Below are 23,455 nucleotides of genomic sequence, written 5' to 3' on the forward strand. Positions count from 1 at the left end.
AATTCCATGGACAAACTAGATATCTCCAAGGGAATGACAGAGAAAAAAGGTAGAACGAAATCAACTTAATGACTTTCTTGACCACATGTTGTTGAAAACTGGAGGTACCTGAAATAAATTAAACATTTTGAAAAAATTCTACATGACATGAGAAAGAAGAAAACACATGATATGCTTGTATACCATACATTCATGACTATTTGATTAAGCACAGACACAGTGAAAGATGTAGTTCTAAAAGCATTACAAGACCTACAATATCATTCTTATGAAGTGCAATTAATCCTCAGTGTTAGTGTTATACCAAACCCAATTTCTTAACATGTTATTAAAGTCTTAATTTAAAGACTCCTTAATGATTTTATCAAATGACTTGATATTTATACTTACTAAGAAAATGGATTAAAAATATTTAAAATTATATTTTTTTCACCCAAAATAGATAACTAGCACATTTGAAAATCAGAAGCAATATGTTTAATTGAGTGTACATATTAGCCAATTTTAGCTACAGATATTTCTTTTGTTGTACAGTTAGGATTGCATTGAATCTGCTCTGAAGTCGTACGAGTTTGGTTCAATCATTATTCAGTATAAGCAACATAAAACAAGTATGAAAATCTAAAAAGTGGGGCAAAGTGAGTAACCATATTTCCATCAATATCCACTAAAACAGAATTCCTTTACTGTGAGTTGCCTGCTAAATTTGTAAGTTTCAACCAAAAAAAAATTATTCCCAATATAGTGGCCAACAGAAAGGTTGTACATTCAAATGTTAAATTATTTTAAAGGTTTGTTTGGATTTCAGAGTGATCAACTTTATAAGAGAAGCTATATAGGAAGATAAAAAAACTCAAAATCCAGCCTTTACAAAATGTGTTCTTCCTCTTGTCAGATAATGTGCAGAAATAAGATGTAATCCTTAGTAGAAAAAGCATAGCTTCCTCAGTTTAATGCTTACTCATTGTAACTACCTTCAGTTTTTATTTTTCTTCCAGTTTCTGTGTGGCTGTATTAATGGTTTCATATCTAGCTCTTGAATTAATATACACAAATTATAGATGGTTGAATGGAAATTAAGAATGAATGGAATAAATTTCAAGAATAACTAAATTAATTTCAGTAATCTTATCTTTTGTACTTTAGAATCAGAAATAATATCTTTCTAATATTAAGATTTCCAAGATGTTCAAACTCATTAGCCATATTATGTATAAAAGTATTTATATTTTTCTTAACAGTTCATTCTATGTATTCATAGCTTATTTATATTTTGATTTTTCACACTTTGATTCTCTAACTCTTTAGATTTCCCAAACAGTAACTAGAGGAGGTCCTCGTTCCCAAGTTGCTATTCCAGCCCAAGGAATGATAGAATTTCGTGATGCACTTACAGACCTTCTCGAAGAATTTGGAACTGAAGGAGACACATCACAAGGTATGTTTCTTACTTTAAATTACCATTTTTCTGAATATAACTATTATACAGGAATGCTTTTGCATCATATATGGCTACACGAAATTTCATTGTAAATAAAAAAGGATGAAAAATTTGTTTTTACCAGACAAAGAAAATATTTTTAAAGTTCTAGATTGGAACAGTTTTAAGTTTTTTTTATCTTTATCTTGTAAAGATATAGAGGGAAGAATGAAATATCCTGTTGTGATATGTAAGTTAATTTTCTTAATCACGTTAACAACTGAAATTTAAATTCCATAATTTTTCTAAACTTTCATGTAAATAAATGAAAGAAAATTGTCTTTTTATTTTAATTTGAGAGTATATTAAAATAGATTTATTCATCTTAGGTGAACAGGTTAGCTCTATGTTATAGCTCTAGATTTTGAAAGTAACCAACAACTACCATGTTGGGATTATAGGGTCGCCTTTCAGGGTCATTGACAGGTGACAATCACCTTCCCTGAGTATTTGGATGGGTGTGGCAGGGGTCATTGGGTCCATAGGATCAAAATATCAAAATTAACACATTTTCTGAAATATGATGATATCATATGATCTTGTCTCTCTCTGTAACACAATGAAACTGAATATTTTTTTTGTAACTTAGATATTTGGTGTTTATTTATGTAAGCAAAAAATTGCAGAAAAGAATTGTTTTACTTTTAAATGTTTTTTCCCTCAATATAATTATTTATATTATTGATATCACCCATGTTTTGAATTAGTCCACAAAATATAGTCTGTTCATCTATACTTGGATTGCAGTACATCAAAAATCTAGTTTCAGTAAAAAAATATGCACTGTCATATGAGTGCCACTGAAAGCTAGTTAGACAGCTCATTACCTGAAGAAACTTTGTCTACTGCGTAAACATTTACGCAGTCTTTACAATGACACAAGCATGTATATGTAACTGGTGAGTTTTTGTGACAGATACACGTACATCTTGTGCAACCTGTTTTGCACCTGCAAACCAGCAATTCATGACTTTGTGCTACTGCTTTACTCATCAACTTTGCATGCAACTGATCTTGATTATTCATATATCATCTTGAAGAAGCACTTGAAACAACAGATGCTTTATCAGATTCAGCACCATTTCAGACAATAACTCCATTCTTCCCAGGGAAAGAAGCAGAGATGGATTTTGACTGAACATTTTCCATGACTTGCTTTTCCAATATTAGCAAACTAGCTGGCGTTGTCACAACCTGTGATGGCATGATTAGCAGGTAGAACACAGGACATATCTTCTGAATTTTCTGTCTGATAAATTTAATAGGGATATACTATGGTCTCTGTTTCCAACTCTGAAAAAGTAGAGTAGCAATATAGCACATGAGTTATCTCTACACCAAATAACAATTCTCTTGAAGCATGTGCTTGAGGAATTAGCTGCATGTGAAGTTATTCTTGTATCTGCTTTTTCCAGCTTTGTCTTTAGGGAATCAAGTACATTGCTTGCTGTTGATGTTACTTTATTTGCAAAACCAACAACAGTAATGAGCATCTGATAAGGTTCTAGCTATGTGTAATTCTGACTGGTTGATAAGTTTGGAAGGAAAGTTGCAGGATCTTATCTTACTTGTTTTATGACAAACTGATAAAAGTGCTGCACTACCAGGGGAGTGGGAAATACCTCCCCTATACCTTTCTTCTTATCAGTTTGGAGTATGTGTCACTATGTAGCAGTCTTTAAAGATTCTGATTCATAATGATCTAATACACATTCTTCAACACATATAAACAACAAAACATTCACTTTTAATTCAAATGCAAAGTTTGATAAAGGAATTACTACAAAAGGGCATGTTATTTTCAGTGTACAGACAATTATATCACGAAGCTGTGTGAAGCTTGGACACATTCAAATATTTTACTATTATTGATATATAGTCCTTACATCTCTCAGGGAAGTATCATTGATATCCCTCAATTTTTCTACTTTAACCAAGTTGCATGAAACTTAGGACAACTTTACTAGATAGGAAATTGTTTAGGCTTAAAAAAATTAATTTAGTTCAATTTAGTTTTGGGGGGCAAGCATGGCCCAGTGGTTAGAATGGCAGACTGAAGATACATAGTTTGTGCCCTTTTACCACCAGAAAAAAAAGTTGTTTTGATGCTGTGGTTGTGATATAAGGGTAAGATATAAATTCAACTGTTCATTTAGAGTAGCCTACAAGTTGATGGAGGTTGGTGTTCTCTAGCTGCCTTCCCTCTAGTCAGTCACCTCAAAATTAGGAATGGATAGATAACACAGATAGCCCTAGGTTAGCTTTGCACAAAGCTCAACAAAGAATAACAATTGTTTTTTATTTTGTAAATTCCCCAAAACTTTGTTTTGTTTCAGTTTTTTTCCATCTATCAAAAATTTCCATTTTATAGATTCAATCAGTTTATTTTGATGATTTCAGTAGTCGCTGCTTCTGGATATAAATCATAAACTAACAAAGATTTTTCTGTCATCTATGACCTAACCTGTTACAATGGTTTCAGGTCAGGCTATGGAACAAATTCTTGGTCAAAATCAATTTATGTTCAATGAAAATACCTTCTTTTCAATAAATTATAAGTTACTTTATTTATATGTGTTATTTGAATATGATAAAGTTAACAATAATAGTCAATAGATATGGGTTTGAATTACATTTTAATTGATGGAACAATATGTTGTTAACTAGTATAGCTTTCAAAAAATATAATTTAACATTTTCCTGAACAAAGGAACATCTAAAAAAAATTACAAATTCTCATCTTTTGAACTTCCCACTGTATTCTAGTGCTCTACTATGCATGAGCTATTCCTTTTCACTTTCTCATGAAACCATAAATTACTTCTCACAACATTATATTGTTCTAATTTGTGCTAGCTATGCCTTTTCACTTTCCCACAAAAACTATAACTTAGTTTTCAAACCATTTTATGAACTTTTCATTATAATATCCTCCATCCAATGGTATTTAAATTTTGCCTGTAGCTATTTTAAAAGCAGAGATACATTATTAATTATTCTGATAACATGCTGTGAGGTCAAAAAAAGGTGGAAATAACAAGCCATTGGACTAAAATCAGAGAAAGAGAAGGAAATTCATCTGAAAACAAAACCCTGAGAATCCTCAAGGGGAGACAGTTTCTTATCAGAAATATTCCTATATGTTTGATGTGCAGAAAAGTTCTAAAAAATCAATAAGTGCATTGTTTATAGGTGAGTCCCTTTAGAGCTGTGCAGAAATGTAAGTTTGAAATTTTTTTTATTTTTCTGTGCAAATTACACAACACAAGTTTTACAAGATCACAAAATATCAATTCTAAAATATTTTGGGATGAAAAAGTTGTTCAAATAGTTAGAATTATTATTTTTTCTTAAATTATGAAATTTCATATGCAGGTGTGCAATCAACACCTGAAAGTTGCTCAGGAAGGTTAATAGGGACAATATCTGTGAAGAAAAGAAATCAGAAGTATGTCTAAAGAAATTTACATGAATAGCTTTAACTGGTAATTGCATTACAATGGTAATTATGGAATTAAATCTTGTTAGTTTACAAATATTGAAAGTAACAAAGTGTAAAATTGTACATTAATAACCCTAATCCATAATACTCAATAAACTTGATTGTCTAAAAATGTCTCTCTGGCATATTACTGATGTGTTAAAAAACTAAAGAACTCATTTTAAGTACAACCACTTAGTAATAGCAACAAAGTCAAATTAAGAAATATATAATGATCAGCTGAGGCAAATTAAGTGGTCACCAGTTCACTGTTGTGACATTCACTGTCTATTTATGTATTTAGGTATGTGCCTGTGTATAAATACAAGATAAATAAAAAATTTTGAATTTAAAAACCTGCAAATAGGGATCATAAAAAGTAAAAAACAAGGTGGGAGATACTGTAGACATTATTTACTCAAGCTACAAACCTCTATTTTGACTCCATGCTGTTACCTAGAATTACATTTGGTGGAGTCAAAATAGGGATAGTTTGAATAAATAATGTCTACAGTATCTCCAGCCTTGTTTCCTTACTTTTTTTATTATCCCTGTTTGCAGGTTTTTAAATTCCCAATTTTCTATTTATCTTGTTTGCTGACTTTTTTATGCTCAACTATGGGCAAAGGGCTACATGATATGGTAGCTGACTTTATACATTGTAATGATAATAAACATAGTTAGTAGCTAGCTGATATAGTTCATGATGATTTACTGCAGCTATTGACTATTTGATCACATTAGTTCAAGATGTAAAATGTTAAGCTGCAGCTGGAGATTGTCATGGAGATTTGATTGAGAATATAGTGAGCATTTATATTTTCTGTGTAACTAAATTATCTCTATATAATGCATAACAATGGACAAATATATGCCTAGACAAAGAAAAAAACACCACTAATCATGAAAAAAGCAATTTTACCAGTAGAAAAGCAGCCTTTCCAAATAAAACATATATGTCTGTAACTTTGCTGTAAATAAGCCTTCTTGTTTTTTTAAGTAATTATTCTACAAATGTGTGTAACAAAATTTGATATTATGTGTATTGATTTTTTTTTTATACCTTAACTCGGCTCCCTAAAGACATTGATTCTATAGTGTACAAAGCATTGAGTATCTCCATGTTACACTAATCTATTATTGGTTGGTAATTTCTGTTTCACCTTGTAATTAAGCTTTTTAAAGGAACACTAGATATTTGTAAATAATCTAATTTCAAGAATTAATGATATCATTGTTTATGCTAGAATTATGATGGTTTTAGCTTATATAAAATATATAGACAAAACAAATTGACATTTCGATACTCCTACAACCTTTGCAGTACCTTATTTAGTATTATACAAAGGTTTGGATGCAATATACCAAGCTGTTTTTGTTGTAGCCTGGCAAGAGAATATTAATAATAAAATTTACAAATGGGCCTAATTGGATGATCCAGGAATGACAAAATCAGAAAGTAATGATAGACGTGGCTCAGAAAATAGAAGAACAAAAGTTGTTCAAAATGGAGCATTATCAGAAACCTACACACACACTTGCTTAGAAAGGTGAAGGAATGAAAAAATAAAATAAATAAAACCTTAGAACTTTACTTTAGGTAGCTAACACAATGATTATGGAATCCAAATATAAAGTGTAGAGAAAAAATAATTCTATGTGAGCATTCTAATTGTGGTGCTGGACATTTATTTTGTTAATTTTAAAACAAGAATCATTAATATAGAACAGAAAAGTATAATGTTTTTGGTGTAGTATGCAGTCTCTTCAGCAACACATTGCATGTCTTCACACATTTCTTACATGAAGCTTTACCACAGCTCCAGGTATTTTACTGTTATATGGCTGAAAATACCATGACTTAGGTTTAAATATTTTGAAAGTAATTGTAATTTGTCTACATGAACAGTACTAGAAGTTAGATTCAAATTAGTGCCATGTCATGTCATTATGTGGGAGGAAGATAGAGTACAAAAAACAAAATAAATATTGAAAAAGATAGGTGCACTTTTTGCAGAGCATGTTTTATGCAGCTCTTGCAAATCATTAGCCTTTGAAATCAGTCAATAATCTGCAAAAGCTTTATAGAACTATAGAAAAAATTATATGCAAAACACAGCCATATTGGAGGTGACAACTACCCAAAATGTTATACCAACACCCTATACTATAGTTTCAACCTGGTAGTTTTTGGTTACTTTTTAGATAGTTTTAAAATATTTTTAAGGCATTTATTTACACTTTCCTCTCTGCTGTAGTATTTACTTTTACAGAAATATATTTTTTATTGCAACAAGCATTTGATTTCTGAGCAATGAAATCAACTTCTAAGTAATAAGATCATTAGAGTTTTTCTTAATTGTAAACAGATTCAAATATTATGACCAAAAATTTTGTATTTACCTGAAATATATTATTTCAACAGTTGCTAGCAAGAGGAACGTATAGCTAAAGATAAGTTCATTTACCTTTTCAATAGCAATGGCATTACTCAATTGTTCTTATTCAATTGTGAATTCAACTATTTGACGAGGCTGGTATTTTTATTACTTACAGATATTTTCATTATAAGTTCAGAAGAAAAAATTCACTTATTACCACCCTGTAACAAATATTTAAAAATTTCAAAAATATACCCCCTGAGTTGTTTTCAGAATGTGATTTTGGTTGATTTTTGAATTTGAATATTAAATAATTTAAATTTTTATAGGTATATTTTAATTTTACATGAATGTTATTAATTTAATGAAGGATAGTTAAGAAAGGTAATTTCATCTCTAGAATTTAAAGGGGATCTACCTGAGGCTCGCCACATGCGCATAGAAAACAAAAACTTCTATTTTGATGTGGGCCAAAACTGTAGGGGAGTATACATGCGTGTATCTGAGGTAAGACTATTATTGATTAATCTAATATTACAGAATTCCTTCATTTTATTACTAATTCTTGTGGAATAGTCTTAAAATTTTTATACATAGATCATGGCAAACGTATGTTAAGTGTTAAATATATTCACACAAGAGGTAATTTTGAAAAATAATAAAATATCTATAATATGTTAAGATAAACAGGAAGTGTATACCAGTAAGTATAGTGGATGATATATAATACCCTTATGTTGTGCAATTTTTATTATCAATAACTTCTGATGAAAGCAACCTCTTCAATTCAAAACTGAAAATTAATCAGGATTTTGAGCAGGAGGGGGTCCAAATAGAAAATTTAAGTATTTATATAGAATATATTTCACGTAAAATAAAAGTTTTGTAAGCTGAAATATTTATTAGTAATAAAAAATGAACGAAAAGGCTATTTGATAGTTTACTCGCTTCAAAAGTCGAAACTGCAACACAGCCATCATTGATACCTGTTTCATCAAGAGATAAAGTCTACTCTTTGTACAAGGTTGAAAAAAATCGGCATGGCTTTTTGAGGATGAATCTTTGAATAACATCTTGTACGTTAATTTGAATTCTGCGGTTAGAGTTGAGCAATACCATTGCACTAAAGCGGTCCTCCAACATCACTGATCGCAACGTCATCTTCGTTCGTCGAACAGACGAAAATGATCTTTCTGCTTCACAGTTAGTGATAGGAATGAGGCATCCAAGTTGAAGCGGCACATGAAGATTTGAAAACAAATCCTTAGAGCAAGATTTTAGGGCACTGATTAGAGTATCTGGAGAGTTCTCACAATTCTTCCACCTCCTTCACCAGATCACTAGCTCAGTTTTGAGCGAATTCCCTTGACAAGATGGGCTGCTGTGGCCCATTCCATATAAATGAAAGCTAACAGGCCCTCTTGAATGTTAGAGACATCACCTTCAACGTACTTGAGATATCTGACACACAATGACAAGATCTGTTTGTTTGCAATATCATCTGTGAGTTCATCAGCAATGATACTAAAGAAAGGGCAATGTTCATCACAGATGTTTGATGTTATTGACTCCCAAATAACTTCATCCAGTACCTCCAAAATGTCATTCTGAGTGGTCTTTGATATGTATGTTGCATTTTTGGGGCATGACTGTGTGAAGGTCCTTAGCACTTGTGGTGAAGATAGAAAGGCAACTTAGAGCTTTATTCAACAAAAATGTGAAGAGAAAAAATAAAAAGGTAAACTGATAATGTTAGAAAAGCAACTCTATATATACACACTAAGTAATTTGAATAATTGTTTTTTTTACAAAATAACACATATTTGAATATCGTGTAATATACTTCAAAAATAATTTGAATAGCGTATTGAATTAAAAAACAAAGAAAAAAGATTTGAATAAGTGCTTCAAGAAGGAAAAAGAAACAAAGATTTGAATGCAACAGCACCTCATCTGTCTTTGCACGAAATTCGATCAGTTCTTGAAGGTTTTCTTTGTTGTTGTCAGGATCTGCTGTAGAATCATCCCTGTGTCCACGTAACACTAATCTTTGACAGTCCAGAAAGATAATGCATTCTTTGATACTTCCTAGTGCATCCTTATTCCTTTCATACTGATTTTGTTGCTGTCTTTGTAATCGGATGTCCACACGATCTGCAGGATTTTCTTCTACGTGCTTTCTGTCACAGTATGCCACCACTGCCAACTTATGGAATGTTTTCTTCATGGTTTGGCAGCACCCAATCTTTGCCTAAAGCTTTTTGGAAGTCTATAAATGGTCTTTCAACAAGAATGCCAAACTGGCAGCCTCTACCATTGGATTTGCGTGCGAAGAGCACACAGGGTAAGCAGTATCCACCATTCTTCTCCTTGGAGTACACAAGCCATGAAAATTGATCAAGCCAGGACAATTTAAATTTCAGATTTTTGCACTTGTGTTGTCGTACAGGAAAGATGAACTTGTTATCAGGGCAAAAATGTTTTGAAAACTGCATCTTTTCATTATCAGTTAGTGTCAATCTATCAAACAATCCCAAGTCATCGTACTCTCCAATCGGATCCATATTTTCTGTCGTTTTTGACATGCATGGTGAAGGCATGGCAGTTGTTGGATCTTCTGTTGCCCCTAGGGTGCTTGTGTCAGCTTCCAGAGTGGGATTTTCTGATAGTTGATGAAAATCATCCTCAGAACTCGGTCTTGATTTCTTGATAAAAAAAAATGTTATTGCCACCTGTGAAGCTTTTCTTTTTTCCATAGTTTGGTACCTAAAAAAAGACAGATATATTTTTAGATATTGAAGGAAAAATCGCTAATATATAAGTGATCCACCATTTTTTACTTACAGTCATAGCTTTGTTAGCACTGGAGTTGACTAAAAAGTAAAGTAAAACAAATTATAAGTAAAGTGAAAAAAAAATAAGTGAAAGAATAAGACAGAAAGCATTTATCTTACTTATATTAGATAAAAAAACAAAATAATAAATTTTGTTTTTAAGGTTAATTTATGATTACTTGGGTTTTTTTGAGATATTAGAAACAAATTTTAATTAGGCTTTGCCCAAAAAGGGGGGGGGTCTAGACCCCCTGGATCTGCGCCTGCTATAATTAATATAAGTAATTAAATATACTACTATGGAACTAGGCTTTACAGACTAGAAATAAAATGTGTGTGTTCAAGTATTTCAGGAAATTTAAAAATCTGGCAAAAGCTGCAGGACACAAAATTTTTTACATATTGTTTGAATTGACTTTTAATCACTGTTTAGTACAGAGTTAGTTTAATCTTTGTAAGTTTAAGATATTAAATTTGTACATTAATAAATCAAAAGATTACCTGTTTCATTAACAAGTTTTAGTATTTCACTTTTTGCTGACCATAGGGAAGTACACTACTAAAAAAAAATCAAAGGATAACGAGTCTGATATGTTTTTCAACATTTAAGAAAAAAAACATAGATTTGTTCAATATTGACCAAGACTTGTTTATTACAAATATCACAGGTAAATAATATCAAGCAAGTTTAAAACTCATTTAAAAATAAAAAATTACAATATATGCCTACACAAGTATCAATGAAAAACTAACTTATTAAGGTTATCAAACTTAACAAATTAAGTCTTTAGTAGCTGTTTGGTCTTCCTGTGCACTTGTTCCTTATACTGTTAATGACATTTCAAATGACTTGCTGGACAGTCATAGGAGCTGGTTGTCTGTCTCTAACTGCTCTTCTTAGCAAATCCCACACATTCTCAGTTGGGTATAGGTCTGGTAACTTAGGGTGCCAATCCAATACCTCTGTTTCTTCATCCTGAAAGAAATATTGCATGATCCTAGTGGTGTGAGGATAAGCATTATCATGCTGATACACGCCTTATTTTGTTGGTGCTGTCAGAGATGAGGTTGAACAATGGGTAGCAGGATATCATCCACATAATGTGTTGCTGTAAGAGATCCTCCATCCACCACGTAGAGGTCTATACACTTCTGCATGCAGATGCCACCCCTAATGCATCATGTCAGACAATATTACACCCTAAATATTGGTGTCCTTCACGTTTCCAGAACCTCATCTCTGACAGCACCAACAAAATAAGGTGAACAATGGGTAGCAGGATATTATTCACATAATGTTTTGCTGTAAGAGATCCTCCATCCACCACGTAGAGGTCTGTACACTTCTGCATGCAGATGCCACCCCTAATGCATCATGTCAGACAATATTACACCCTAAATATTGGTGTCTTTCACATTTACAGAACCTCGCATGTCGATCACTTGAAGATACATAGAACCTGCTCTCCTCTGTGAACAGTACAGGGTCCATTGCTGAAAGGTCCAGGCTACATGTTACTGGGCAAATGTCAGCTAGGTTGTTAGGTACCTTGGGGTCAGTACCAAGGCTCTAACTGGTATCCTGGACCCAAGCTTATTCTCATGAAGTCTGTTCCTGACTGTTGAGCACAACACATGCACTATAGTGGCTTGCAGAAGCTCATTCCTGAGGCCCCTAGCATTGCTAATGCAGTTTCTAAGGGCTACATTCTACAGATATAGGTTGTCTATTGCAACCCTGGCCTGGCTTTCTGATGTATTTTCCTGTGGCAAGGTATCTGTGCCACAGTCTACTGGCCACAGATTGTGATACCCCCATGAACTGTGCCACTTCAGTCTGGGTGCTACCCTCCTGTAGCAGTGTGACAGCTCTACAAGCTTCAGCTTCAATTAATTGGTTTCTAACAACTTGCCCACTCTTTACAAAAGTCAATACCAGCAAAACAAACTATAAACCTAGCATTATCTTAACAGTAAACATCTTTCCTAATCAGTCAAAACTTGCCTTTTTCTTTGCAGAATTTGGGTCATTTTTCATAAAGGCCTATTATATAAGGAATCATTGCTGCATAAACTTGCACACCCTAAGTACGATTAGTGTAATCCTCTACAGTAAGCATGCTAGATTTGAAAAGAAAGTTGATAACCTAAATATATACAAATTTAAACAAACTTCATTATCCTTTTAATTTTTATGAATAGTGTACTTCATATGCGTAAGGATCATGTGTTTGATAAAAGTTTTCACAATAAGTCCAGTTATGTATGGTTTATAACATACAATAAATTAGTCAAATATAACATTTTTGATATTTTTTGAATGATAATGTTCAGAATTCATTCCTTTACCTCAGAGTTGTCATAGTTTCATTGTTAATGTTGGATTAATTGTAATTTAAGTTAATTATAATACGTATAAAATTTACAACTTTTTTTTAATATTCAAACCATGATAGGCATAGAGTTGTTTATATTAACTGTCATACATAGATACATGCTTCGTTTTAGTGATAGTCAAACTAATGTGAAAATCACTATATAAACAAAAAACTTTTCAAAGGTTTTTTTGTAAGTCTTTCAGAATTAATGCACAAAATTTGATTTCAGTTACAAAATATTCTGACTACCATTTGTACTCAGTAAAAAATGTTTACTTTTTACAGGTGAAGAGCAACTTTAGAACTTCCATCACAATCCCAGAGAAGTCGTGGAGTCACTTTCGAGACATCATTGCAGAATATGTGGATAAGTTGAAGGAACATTCTGATAAACCACCTGAAGAGTATAAATGAAAGAAAATGTACTTAACAAGCAAGCAGAAACTAAAATTATAAAAGACAAGTGGAATCATTTCATTCTTCGGAGTTCTGACTTAGTAGCTACTACTTTTACCCAATGACAATGAGAAAGTTTTTATCTTGTCAAGAAATGTTTGTACCCGAAGTATTAAAGCAGTGAAACTCTTTTTTTGTATGTGATTTTGTTCGTAGAATGTTAGTGTTATCATTTCTCATTTAATTAAAATGGGTGGCTTTATTTCTAGCTTTTAAAATGTTTGTTATTACTAAAATTAGTGTGATGGCAAGCTTTTCAGTCTTTTTTCTTTCTAGTAGATCACATAATACTCTTTATTTCTGCTTAAGGATTCAGGATCAAGATTCATTCCACTGTATGTTTAAAATGAAAGTAAAATAAAGGGGCAATTATTCTTTTTAGGGGGGAATGGGGAGGCAACAGAATATTGTGATCGAGGTTAAGTTAATGAAAATTAAAATGCTTTAATATCCAGAAGAAGAGTTTATCACAATAATATAAAACATAAAAGATTTTTTAACACCTTGCAAGTTAAGTTCTTGTATAAGAGAAAAGCACCCTGAAATATGTTTCACCAGTAAATAAGTACATGTAAAAATCCAACAAAACAATTTACAAGAAATCAAATACACATATAGTACAATAAAATTGAAAAGAAATAATACATGGTAAAAGATTATACCTTCATTTTAAAACATAATTTAATTCAGTTGTTACATCTGTTAACTTTATCAAATCAAATTTAATCACAGTGCAACATTTTTATTTCAACCACTAAGTGATAATTTGTGGAAATCCAAAAAAGAAAAACTATATTATTTAGGTGTCTAATATATATGTATATATTTATGTATGTATTTTGTTTTCTGGAAGCAAGATAGGTAATTGTATTTATTGGCTTTGTGTTTCTGAACACATACAGTGACCTCTGATGGTTAATGTTGTTATACACTTGTTTTTTAATAACAATAATTGAAAATTGTTATGTATCACACACACACTGCCACTACTATTGTTTGTGATTCAATTGCTTCAGGCATATAACTTTTGATATGATGTGTCAGTTGTTGTTGTTATTGCCAGGTTGTTGTGTGTTAAATAAAGAAGGAAAAAATCCCAAAAGTGTCATATTCTTTGATGTTCTCCCAAATATTTTTGGTTTTGGTCGAAATTTACAGCAAGTGATAGCAATTCTTTTCTTAAGAATGAATATTTTATTTTGCCTCCAATGACCCATTAAAGATATATTATCTTATTTATTGCCTACCATAAATCCTTTTTTATTAACATAATATCAAGTAACTTTAATCCTAAGTCAAACCAAGAGTAACGATTATTTTCATAGCTTGGTAGTCATGATTAAATAATAAAAAGATTTATCATCACAATTGTAAGATTTTGCTTTTGCTTAACTGTAGAATAAATATAATTTACTGTTTAAAATTATTCAGCTGGATTTATCTTTAAATGGAGCACGTTTTATTTGTTTTTGTGTAATTGAGTTATAACTATACAATTCTATCATTGTAACATGAACAAACTATGACAAATTGTGGAAAGGAATAAATGGTTAAAATTGATAGCACTATCATTAGCAGTAAATTTTTTTTTGTTTTTTTCTTTGTAATTGTCAAACTGGAAACTTTCCATATTCTTTAATATCTTTTATGTAGTTTTATTTACTGATTGAAAAATTATTCTAATTTTTTCTTATATAGTATATTTTGGAACTAATTTTGCTACCGTTGTATAATTTTATTTGCACTTTATTGTTTAGTGACATTGGAAAAAAAAATATCCTCAGAAAATGAAAGTACTAAGTAATACAAAAATTAGTTTTGTGATACTTACAAGGAGTAATATGCAGCAGAATGAACTTATATCTACTAAACCTCCTATGATCACTATAAAAATTTAGAATATTCATTTCTGTAGATGTTGTTTTCGCAAACTGAAATAATTTAGCAAAAGTTCTTTTGTGCTTTTTTTAATTGAATTTTCCCTTTTTTCTGTGCAGTTCAAATGTTAAATCACTTAACATTAAGTTTTTATTTAATACACTGATTAAATTGCAAGTCTAGTGAAACAAATAAAAAAACAATGCTACCAGTCTTTCAGGATTAAAATGTTTTGTAATAATTATTGTAAAAATAAAATATATGCAAATAGTTATCAAGCATTAAATTTCTTCATCTGTTCACTTTCTTAAACAGCCTATCTTTTTACTTAATTAATACACAATTTAATTGCTATTCAGTTGGAATTTTGTAGTGTTCTTATACTTTCCCACAAAGTGATTTGTGGTAAGATAAACTTAGGTTACATCATCCCAAACAACACATAGAATGTTTGTCAATAAATCCTTCAAATTCTTAATTTAGTAATGTATGTTCTAAGCAGACATTGAAAAATCTATAATGTATATTGTTTGTCAAGTTGGTGCTACTTTTCGTACAAGATATTGCACCTAAGTTCGTTGGGCACAAAGCTGGGGAAAATATTAGTGAACTGAATAAATAATTAAAAAATACAATTAAAGCAACTTTACAGTAGGCAAGTTGTGATTTTAATGATTACGACATTTCAACCCATACTATTGGGTTGTTATCAGGTAAAAGTTACATTAAAAAAGAATGTAACTTTACCTAAAGATGACCCAATAAAATGTTGTAATCATTAAAATCACAACTTGCCTACTGTAAAAGTTTATGTTATTATATTTTTATGGAAAATATTGTTAATTTGAAATATTCTTGGAAATTTGTTGAGATGTCCTTTTTCAATTTTGGGTTAATTTAGGTAAGCATTAGGTGTTGGAAAATGCTTGAAAAGTATACAAGTCATTCAGTTACTTCAGGAAGCTTGCATCTGAGTTTTAAGGTACTTTTCTTTAAAGATTAGATTATACTTACTATTTAGAATAAGGAGACTTAAACAATAGTTAGAATTAATTTTGCATCTTTTCTAAATTCTAGGAAAATTGTTGATTCTTAGCTAGTTCCCCATATTTTTTATCAGTTATAAATCTTTAGAACTTCTATATTTTATTTTTAAAAAACTAAAGGAAAAAAAAGTTGTCAAAATAAGCTGTGGTACTTGTTCACCTAAAGTTAAAGGAAAAAACGCTCGTATGAAGTGGTTGAACAAATAAGTTGTGGTACTTGTTCACCTAAAGTTAAAGGAAAAAACGCTCGTATGAAGCGGTTGAACAAATAAGCTGTTGTACTTGTTCACCTAAAGTTAAAGGAAAAAACGCTCGTATGAAGTGGTTGAACAAATATGATGAACTATTTAAGATGCACATTTCTCGTGGAGAATATTTAAGGTTGTTCTCATTGTGGAGAATTTTTTTTTCTTTTAAATAAAATTAACTACATTTTCTTGAATTGTTTTGCTTCTACAGAATATTGAGCTCTTCTTTTTACTTTAGAGAATTTATGACACAACTAAATTGAGCTATCTTGTTTTTGATGAAGGTTACATTGCCAGTTTTTATTTGTACCAAAAAATGTGTAGACATTTTCAAGAGTTAAATATTTCTTACCTTTGAAGCCTTTCAGATATTTATGGCTGGAAGATGCTTTAATTTTTAACATTTCCATTTTTTTTCAAAATATTTTAAAGTACATTTTAATTTACTTAGGTTCATTTTAGTGCTTCATAACCTAAGTGATGCAGTTACATAGTTAATTTCTGTTTCATTGATGAATCGGTTTGTTTAATTGTTTTGTCAAATTCTGTTTGTAGTTATGTACTATATTTGTTTTTATGTAAATTTTACAAGTCCATTTTTTATGGTTTTTGTTTCACCACAAGTACATTATTCCACGAAATATATGACAAGCTTTCAGATTTGTAGGGAAAAAGTTCTTCAGGTTCTTGTGATTATACTACGTTTTTAATTGCACATAATAATGTGTGTATGTTCAGAATATACATTTAGTGATATGGTTAATTTGAAGCTAGACAATCATAGAAAGTTTTCCCTATATGATATTTGATGTGTGGAAACAAGCTTTTTTGTTTTACATTGATCTTCTGGTTTATTTTAAATTATAATTATGGCTTGTGGGATTTATGCATTTATATTACCGTTTTTACACAGAAACTAAAAAAAAATTAACATGATATTTTTGCTTGCTTTGTCGACCATTCTCCAATACATATTATATCTCTGATCGTTGATTAATTTTCCGTAGAAATTCTTTCCGAGAAACTTCTGCGATACAAGTCCTTAATTAAATAAAACTAGTTTATTCTTTCTCAATCCAACTTTGCAATACACTTAATTTCGACAGTGACTTTAACTTAAACACACGCTATAATTCACAATGACTCAGGCACTTTACTTACGGCTTGACTCGATTGTCCGTCTCTATCTCCCTGTCTGCTATTCAATTATTCATGCCGTCACTTCTTTTGCCCTGCTTATACATACAAAAATAGAGGGCGCATAGAGAAGACTAGAGTTGCCACTAACAGACAAGATCCTTCTAGAATCTCATGACGTATTACTAGCGTCACGTGACTTCCGCTGTCGCAACACTGCCCCTTCCTTAGTATTGTTCGTCCCGAACAATAGCCACTTACATTAAACCGATAGAAAATTAACAATAACTTAATTAAATGTACAGACTTTACTAACAAAAATTAAAATTCAACAAAGTCTCTTAATTTTACGGGATGTATCTTCTTCCATACTGGTCTCCATCTCGTTAGCTTCTGCTTCACGTGAGGTTCATCTGCTCCATCGGGAATTGTCCTACCATCAGTAACAGTCACATCAGTGGAAGTAACTTCATCAAGGGCTTCGCTGTTTCCCTTCTCTAAACCGCGTAGAGTTTCTTCTCCGACAGTGGCTTTTTCAGGTGACATGTCTTCAGCAGCATCATTTGTTTCATTGTTCACTTCGCCCCAACTGAAATGTCCTGGACTGTGATATCGCCAAAGCCTGTTGGCATGCACCACCTTTGGCTTACTTCGCCGACCACATTTTATTCGGAAAGTCACGTCTGAAAGACGATCCACTATGTCATATGGGCCTTCCCATGGAGATGACATCTTAGGAGACTTCCCTTTGGTCTTCCTGGGATTATACAACCACACCTTGTCTCCTGGTACAAAGCTGACTTCAGTAGATCTCTTTATCATAACATGATACTTATGATAAGAGTCAATAGTCAAATCAGCAGAAGTTTTCAAGTTTGAGTGCACTTGATGGTGAATATTATCCATCCTTTCTGATAACACTTTCACGAACTCTGACACACTTTCAGGCAACTCTTCGTAAGGTGGGCGTCCTGTTAACAGATCCACTGGCAACCGAAGTTCACGACCAAACATCAACTTTGCTGGAGTGTATCCAGTGGCTTCATGCTTTGGTGTTCTATAGGCCATCAACAGTGGAGGGAGTAAGACATCCCAGTCATCTTGGCGACTATTAGAAAACTTTGCCAATTCCTGTCCCAGTGTCCAGTTGTACTTTTCTACCATCCCATCAGACTGTGGGTGAAGTAGCGTTGTTCTGGTCTTTCGTATGCCAAACAACTTGCAGCATTCATGGAACACAACTGATTCAAAGTTACGGCCTTGATCAGAATGCAGTTCATATGGCCTACCAAATCTGAAGAAGAAATCACTAATAGCCGAAGCTACAGTTGTATCTTCCTGATTTGGTATTGCATATGCCTCAGGCCACTTGGTGAAATAATCCATCACCACATAAATGTATCTGTTTCCAGCACGAGTTTTGGGCAAAGGACAAGCAATGTCAATGGCCACACTTGCCATTGGTGCACCAACTTGATATAACTTCATTGGAGCACGTCAGTTATGCTTCGGTCAAGAATGGTGCAGGACATGCAGTACATGTTGTGCTAAAAGGCCCACATCTTGCCTCATACCTATCCAATAAAATTTCTGTCATAGGTGATTCAATGGCTTCTTAACTCCGAGATGTTCCCTTATTAAACTATCATGAAATTGACGCAGCACAACTTCCCGTAACTTTTCCGATATAACCGTTTGCTAGGTCGTCACCTTCCCATCTGTGGAGAAGAATACCATCTTCAAGCTTCAACTGGTCCCATTGTGCCCAAAAGTTCTTTGTCACAGGGCTTAAGCTAGACACTTTCTCCCAAGCAGGGCGCAAAACACTTGCTTTTAGAAAATCAATTATTGGCTTCAAATCTTGGTCTTTCTCCTGAGCACTCTGTCTATATTTCAGTTTTTTAAAATAAATTTTGTTGTTTGTCTGTATATCTAGCCGTCGATAGTGAGAGACAAATGGACATGTGAGTGATGAATAATCACAATTCTATCTGGTTTAATCATGAAATTTTTACTTTGTGTTTTTAAGAAAGTTAACAATTAATGAAAATAGAGATTCTTTTATGAAGTATCAAAGTCCTCAAATCCTTAAGACTGGATGTTTTGATTTAGTAAGGTTTTTGCCGAGGTAATGGAAAATTTTATCACGTGAATTTCCCATATAAATTTTAATTAAAGAAGTTTACCCTTTACAAAGAAAAAATCACATTTGGTTTTTAAAGTGACGTAATTCTTGGCATTTAAATCTTATAGGTTAAATTGTCTGAACTTAGACTACGGTAGAGTATTTATTTTTATTTAAATATGTACCTAAATTAACGACAGTGTAAAGCGTTACATATATATATATATATATAGCGCTAAGCTACACACGAACTCTGTGCACTGTGCACTCTACTTTACCAAACCCCAATATTTAGCCTATATGCCACCAAACTTACCACTGAGCTCCTGAGGGCCAGATAAAGGAAAAAACGATTAGATTACGCATGAGTGTGGTTTTTATTTTTTAATATTCAACACTACTTGGCCCTCTAGTGATGAACATTTTTAAAACCTTGCAAATGCTTGTGTTAATTTTAGTGACGGAAGGAGGAGTAGTTAACAGATCTGTGGACGTATGAATATTATTACTATTAGTACCACAGTAGTAGTGTTGGTTAAGAGTTTAGTTTGCCGTATTTAAATTCTTAGATGAAAACCGAAGCGAAAGGAAAAGATCTGTGACTAGAAGGTAGTGATACTTATAGAGCTATCATTACATAATGATACCAAAGTTACCATATGATACTGGCCCAACATCGTACCATTAAAGTTTAAACATGTCCCAACTCATTCATTTACCAAATTCATATGCTATAATATTAATAATAATAGTACTAGTAGTGGTTCTAGTAATAAAGTACTAGTACTACTTTTATTGTGTTATGATTAGATCTGTATTAAATAATTATAATACACACAGCTTAAGAGAAATTCAATTTTTCCGTAGTTATGATACTGGTAAATAATAATCTAATAGAATTTAATATTTACACATAAATGTTTGTGTTTTTGTTGTACAAGTAATGTACTACTTACTAGTAGTATCATATAAATGATTCATTGGAGCTTTTAATAAGTCTTAGAACCAACTGTGGTTGGTGGTTTTCTTATCTTAATATGACATTTTTTAATAGTATGAAGTAATGTGTTTTACAGCTGAAGTCACTTGAAACTTTTTGTTGTGTGTGGGAGGGCAAATTTGGGAAATATTTTAACCAGAATAAAGAAATAGATGGCTCATCCTTCTAAATTTCTTTAGATAAATGTATCAAGAGAAAAAAGCTTAAAAAAGTGGTGTGCTGTGCATTAAAGTTGGTATCATAAATTCTTATTTGACTAACCTGAAACACTGTGAGGAAACTTGTTTTTATATCCATCCAAACTTCTGCAACCACAGATTCAAAGTGTTTTAGATCTTCATGATGAATGGCAGCTAATATGTTTAATGAGGTTTTATATTTTATTTTAATCTTTCATTTATGTTACAGTGGAAAAAGTTGAAGATAATAGTGATTTTTTTGTGATTGGAAATTGTTAGTTCCATGTAGAGATGAAGAGTGAAGAAGAACTTGGCATGGAACCTGGAACATTGTCTCAAAACAAGAGCTTAAGTCCATAAGAAACAATGTCAACAAATCTGTTATATTTTTAAATGGCCCAAGGTGTTTTTAACTGTAATTGGTGAAAATATCTTTTTTTCAAAACATCATGAAAAAACATGTATATTTATTGATATAATACCAGTCATATACTAGTATACATATGAAGAGCATCTGCTAATACTATATTATCTTTCAGCTATTTTCACATATGTAGAATAACGCAAGGAACAACACATTTAAATCTTGTATAGACAGTACATTTTTTTTTGTTTAAAACTATTTTTTTTTCAACATGGAAAAGCTTGAGAGTATTTGTTAAATCTGAGAAATGTAACATTAAAGGCATGTTTGTGTAAATCTGTGTCTGCAGGTAATATTAGAATCTTTCCTATTGATTCTTCAGACTTGCTGTTTTGTTTTTAATTTATTTGTAGGAGTTTGTGTTTGCTTACATGGCAATTCTTTAAAGTACTGCTGGAAAACTTCACTCTTTGTCTGACACGTCATCCAACTACTCTTGGGTTTAGAATATGCTTCAAAAGCCAAATGTGATTCAGAAATGAATGTTTTTTCTCAGGTGAGCCTGTTTTAGGTCTAATGACTTTTGTTTATGAAAAAGACTAGTAAAACTAAACTAAAATCCAAAAGATATAGCCAAAAGCACTGTCTTTAACAGAGATAAATATTTTCTGTTTAATATATTATTTTTTAATAATGATTACTTTGAGAAGATTTTTAGGTGGTAAGAAACAGAACCTTGTGATTTATTTGAAGCAACAGCTTTACAAACAAAAGTTCAAAGCAGAATTGGTGACTAAACATGAAGTTTATGGGTTTTTTCTTATTTATTAATAACTCTGTATCTTTTATTTATAAACAAAGTCATGATATTCAGTGATCTTCACAGAATATAATGTTCATTATAGATATATTCCATTATTTTTTTGTAATAAGATATTCTATTGTGTACCTTCATATGTATAGCTGGCCCCACATTTTTAAATTATATAAATTTTTTGTATGATCACAGTATATATATATGTATCTACACATAAAGAGGATGTTTGAGAGGGGGGGGGACTACCTCCCATAGTAGTATTTGTAGAAATCTAGATATGGAAATCTCTTTTGAGTTGCCATTAGAAAAAGGTTTCACAATTACAGACTTGAGTGGACTTTTAGTGTTAAAAGTTTTTTTTTTTTGTAGATAATAATTTGTCTTTATCTGATAGATAAAGCCAACTGAAAAGATGCGTTAACTCTGAAGTAACATCATGGGCAACATACACACTGTTGGACCAAATGAAGTTCTCTTTGTCTCTGGTATGAAAATGCTTCTTAAATTTTTGGATTTAGATATATATATAAGCCATAAGTATACAGGATATTGTGAAGTCAATTCTCACGATCCGTGCTAGTATATGTAACTTTTTAACATTATTGAAACTTGTATTATATATGTTTTGATATTTAAAAACTATCCAAAAAGAATGAAATTGATCTATGATAATAACTAGACAAGCCACATGTTGATGAATATCGTAAAACTTTAATCATCCAGATAACATCTTCATTCTTAACTTATTGTGTAGAGTTAGATGATCAGTTGATTTTGTTACTTCATTAAAAGCCAGGCTCGTTAATCAACTACATTTGACTAACCACTTATTCTCCCACGTTATGACTAAAGAAAATAAACCACTCGTAATTCTGAAAATCAGGTTTCAGTACAGTGGGCAGAGTACAGACAACCTGTTGTGTAGCTTTGTATGTAACAGCATGAAAACATAATTACACTAGCTTGATGACTTCAATAGTTGGAATAATCAAAAATTAATAATTGGAATTCTTAATTTTGATTGGTTGATTGTTTTTGTGAGTTGTGACACAATGATTAAAGTGAATAACCTCGAATTAATTGAAAATTATAACGACAATATTTTGATTACTGAACAGTTGGAATAATCAAACGGTAAAAATAAAAAATGCTAATATTTTATTTTCATGAAATTAATTTATTTAATTGTAATTTTGACTACTGAATAGTTGGAATAATCAAATGGTAAAAATCAAAAATGCTAATATTTTATTTTCATGAAATTAATTGATTTAATTGTAATTTTAATTACTGAATAGTTGGAATAATCAAACAGTTTTTTATTTTCATGAAATTAATTGATTTAATTGTAATTTGATTACGGAATACTTGGAATAATCAAACAGTTTTTTTATTTTCATGAAATTAATTTATTTAATTGTAATTTTAATTACTGAATAGTTGGAATAATCAAACAGTTTTTTATTTTCATGAAATTAATTGATTTAATTGTAATTTTGATTACTGAATAGTTGGAATAATCAAACAGTTTTCTATTTTCATGAAATTAATTGATTTAATTGCAATTTTAGTTACTGAATAGTTGGAATAATCAAACAGTTTTCTATTTTCATGAAATTAATTGATTTAATTGCAATTTTAGTTACTGAAT

General features: G+C 31.4%; 1 protein-coding gene and 1 long non-coding RNA gene across 2 annotated transcripts in view; both read left to right on the forward strand.

Annotated features, from left to right (window-relative positions):
- Positions 1 to 14,112, forward strand: part of LOC106464364 (transcriptional activator protein Pur-beta-like) — an 82,382-nt gene extending 68,270 nt beyond the window's left edge. Inside the window, exons 5-7 of the mRNA XM_013924502.2 lie at positions 1,309 to 1,438; positions 7,743 to 7,849; positions 12,840 to 14,112. Coding sequence (XP_013779956.1) covers positions 1,309 to 1,438; positions 7,743 to 7,849; positions 12,840 to 12,968 — 366 coding nt within the window. The 3' untranslated portion in view covers positions 12,969 to 14,112. The remainder of the gene's footprint in view (positions 1 to 1,308; positions 1,439 to 7,742; positions 7,850 to 12,839) is intronic.
- Positions 14,113 to 19,954: 5,842 nt separating this feature from the next.
- LOC111087005 lies at positions 19,955 to 22,284 on the forward strand. The gene is made up of 3 exons (XR_002611725.1): positions 19,955 to 20,053; positions 21,401 to 21,543; positions 22,199 to 22,284. It is a non-coding gene; the product is annotated as an uncharacterized LOC111087005 (long non-coding RNA).
- Positions 22,285 to 23,455: the final 1,171 nt, after the last annotated feature.

Source organism: Limulus polyphemus, unplaced genomic scaffold (genome assembly GCF_000517525.1).
Source record: "Limulus polyphemus unplaced genomic scaffold, Limulus_polyphemus-2.1.2 Scaffold1629, whole genome shotgun sequence".
Lineage (NCBI taxonomy): Eukaryota > Metazoa > Arthropoda > Merostomata > Xiphosura > Limulidae > Limulus > Limulus polyphemus.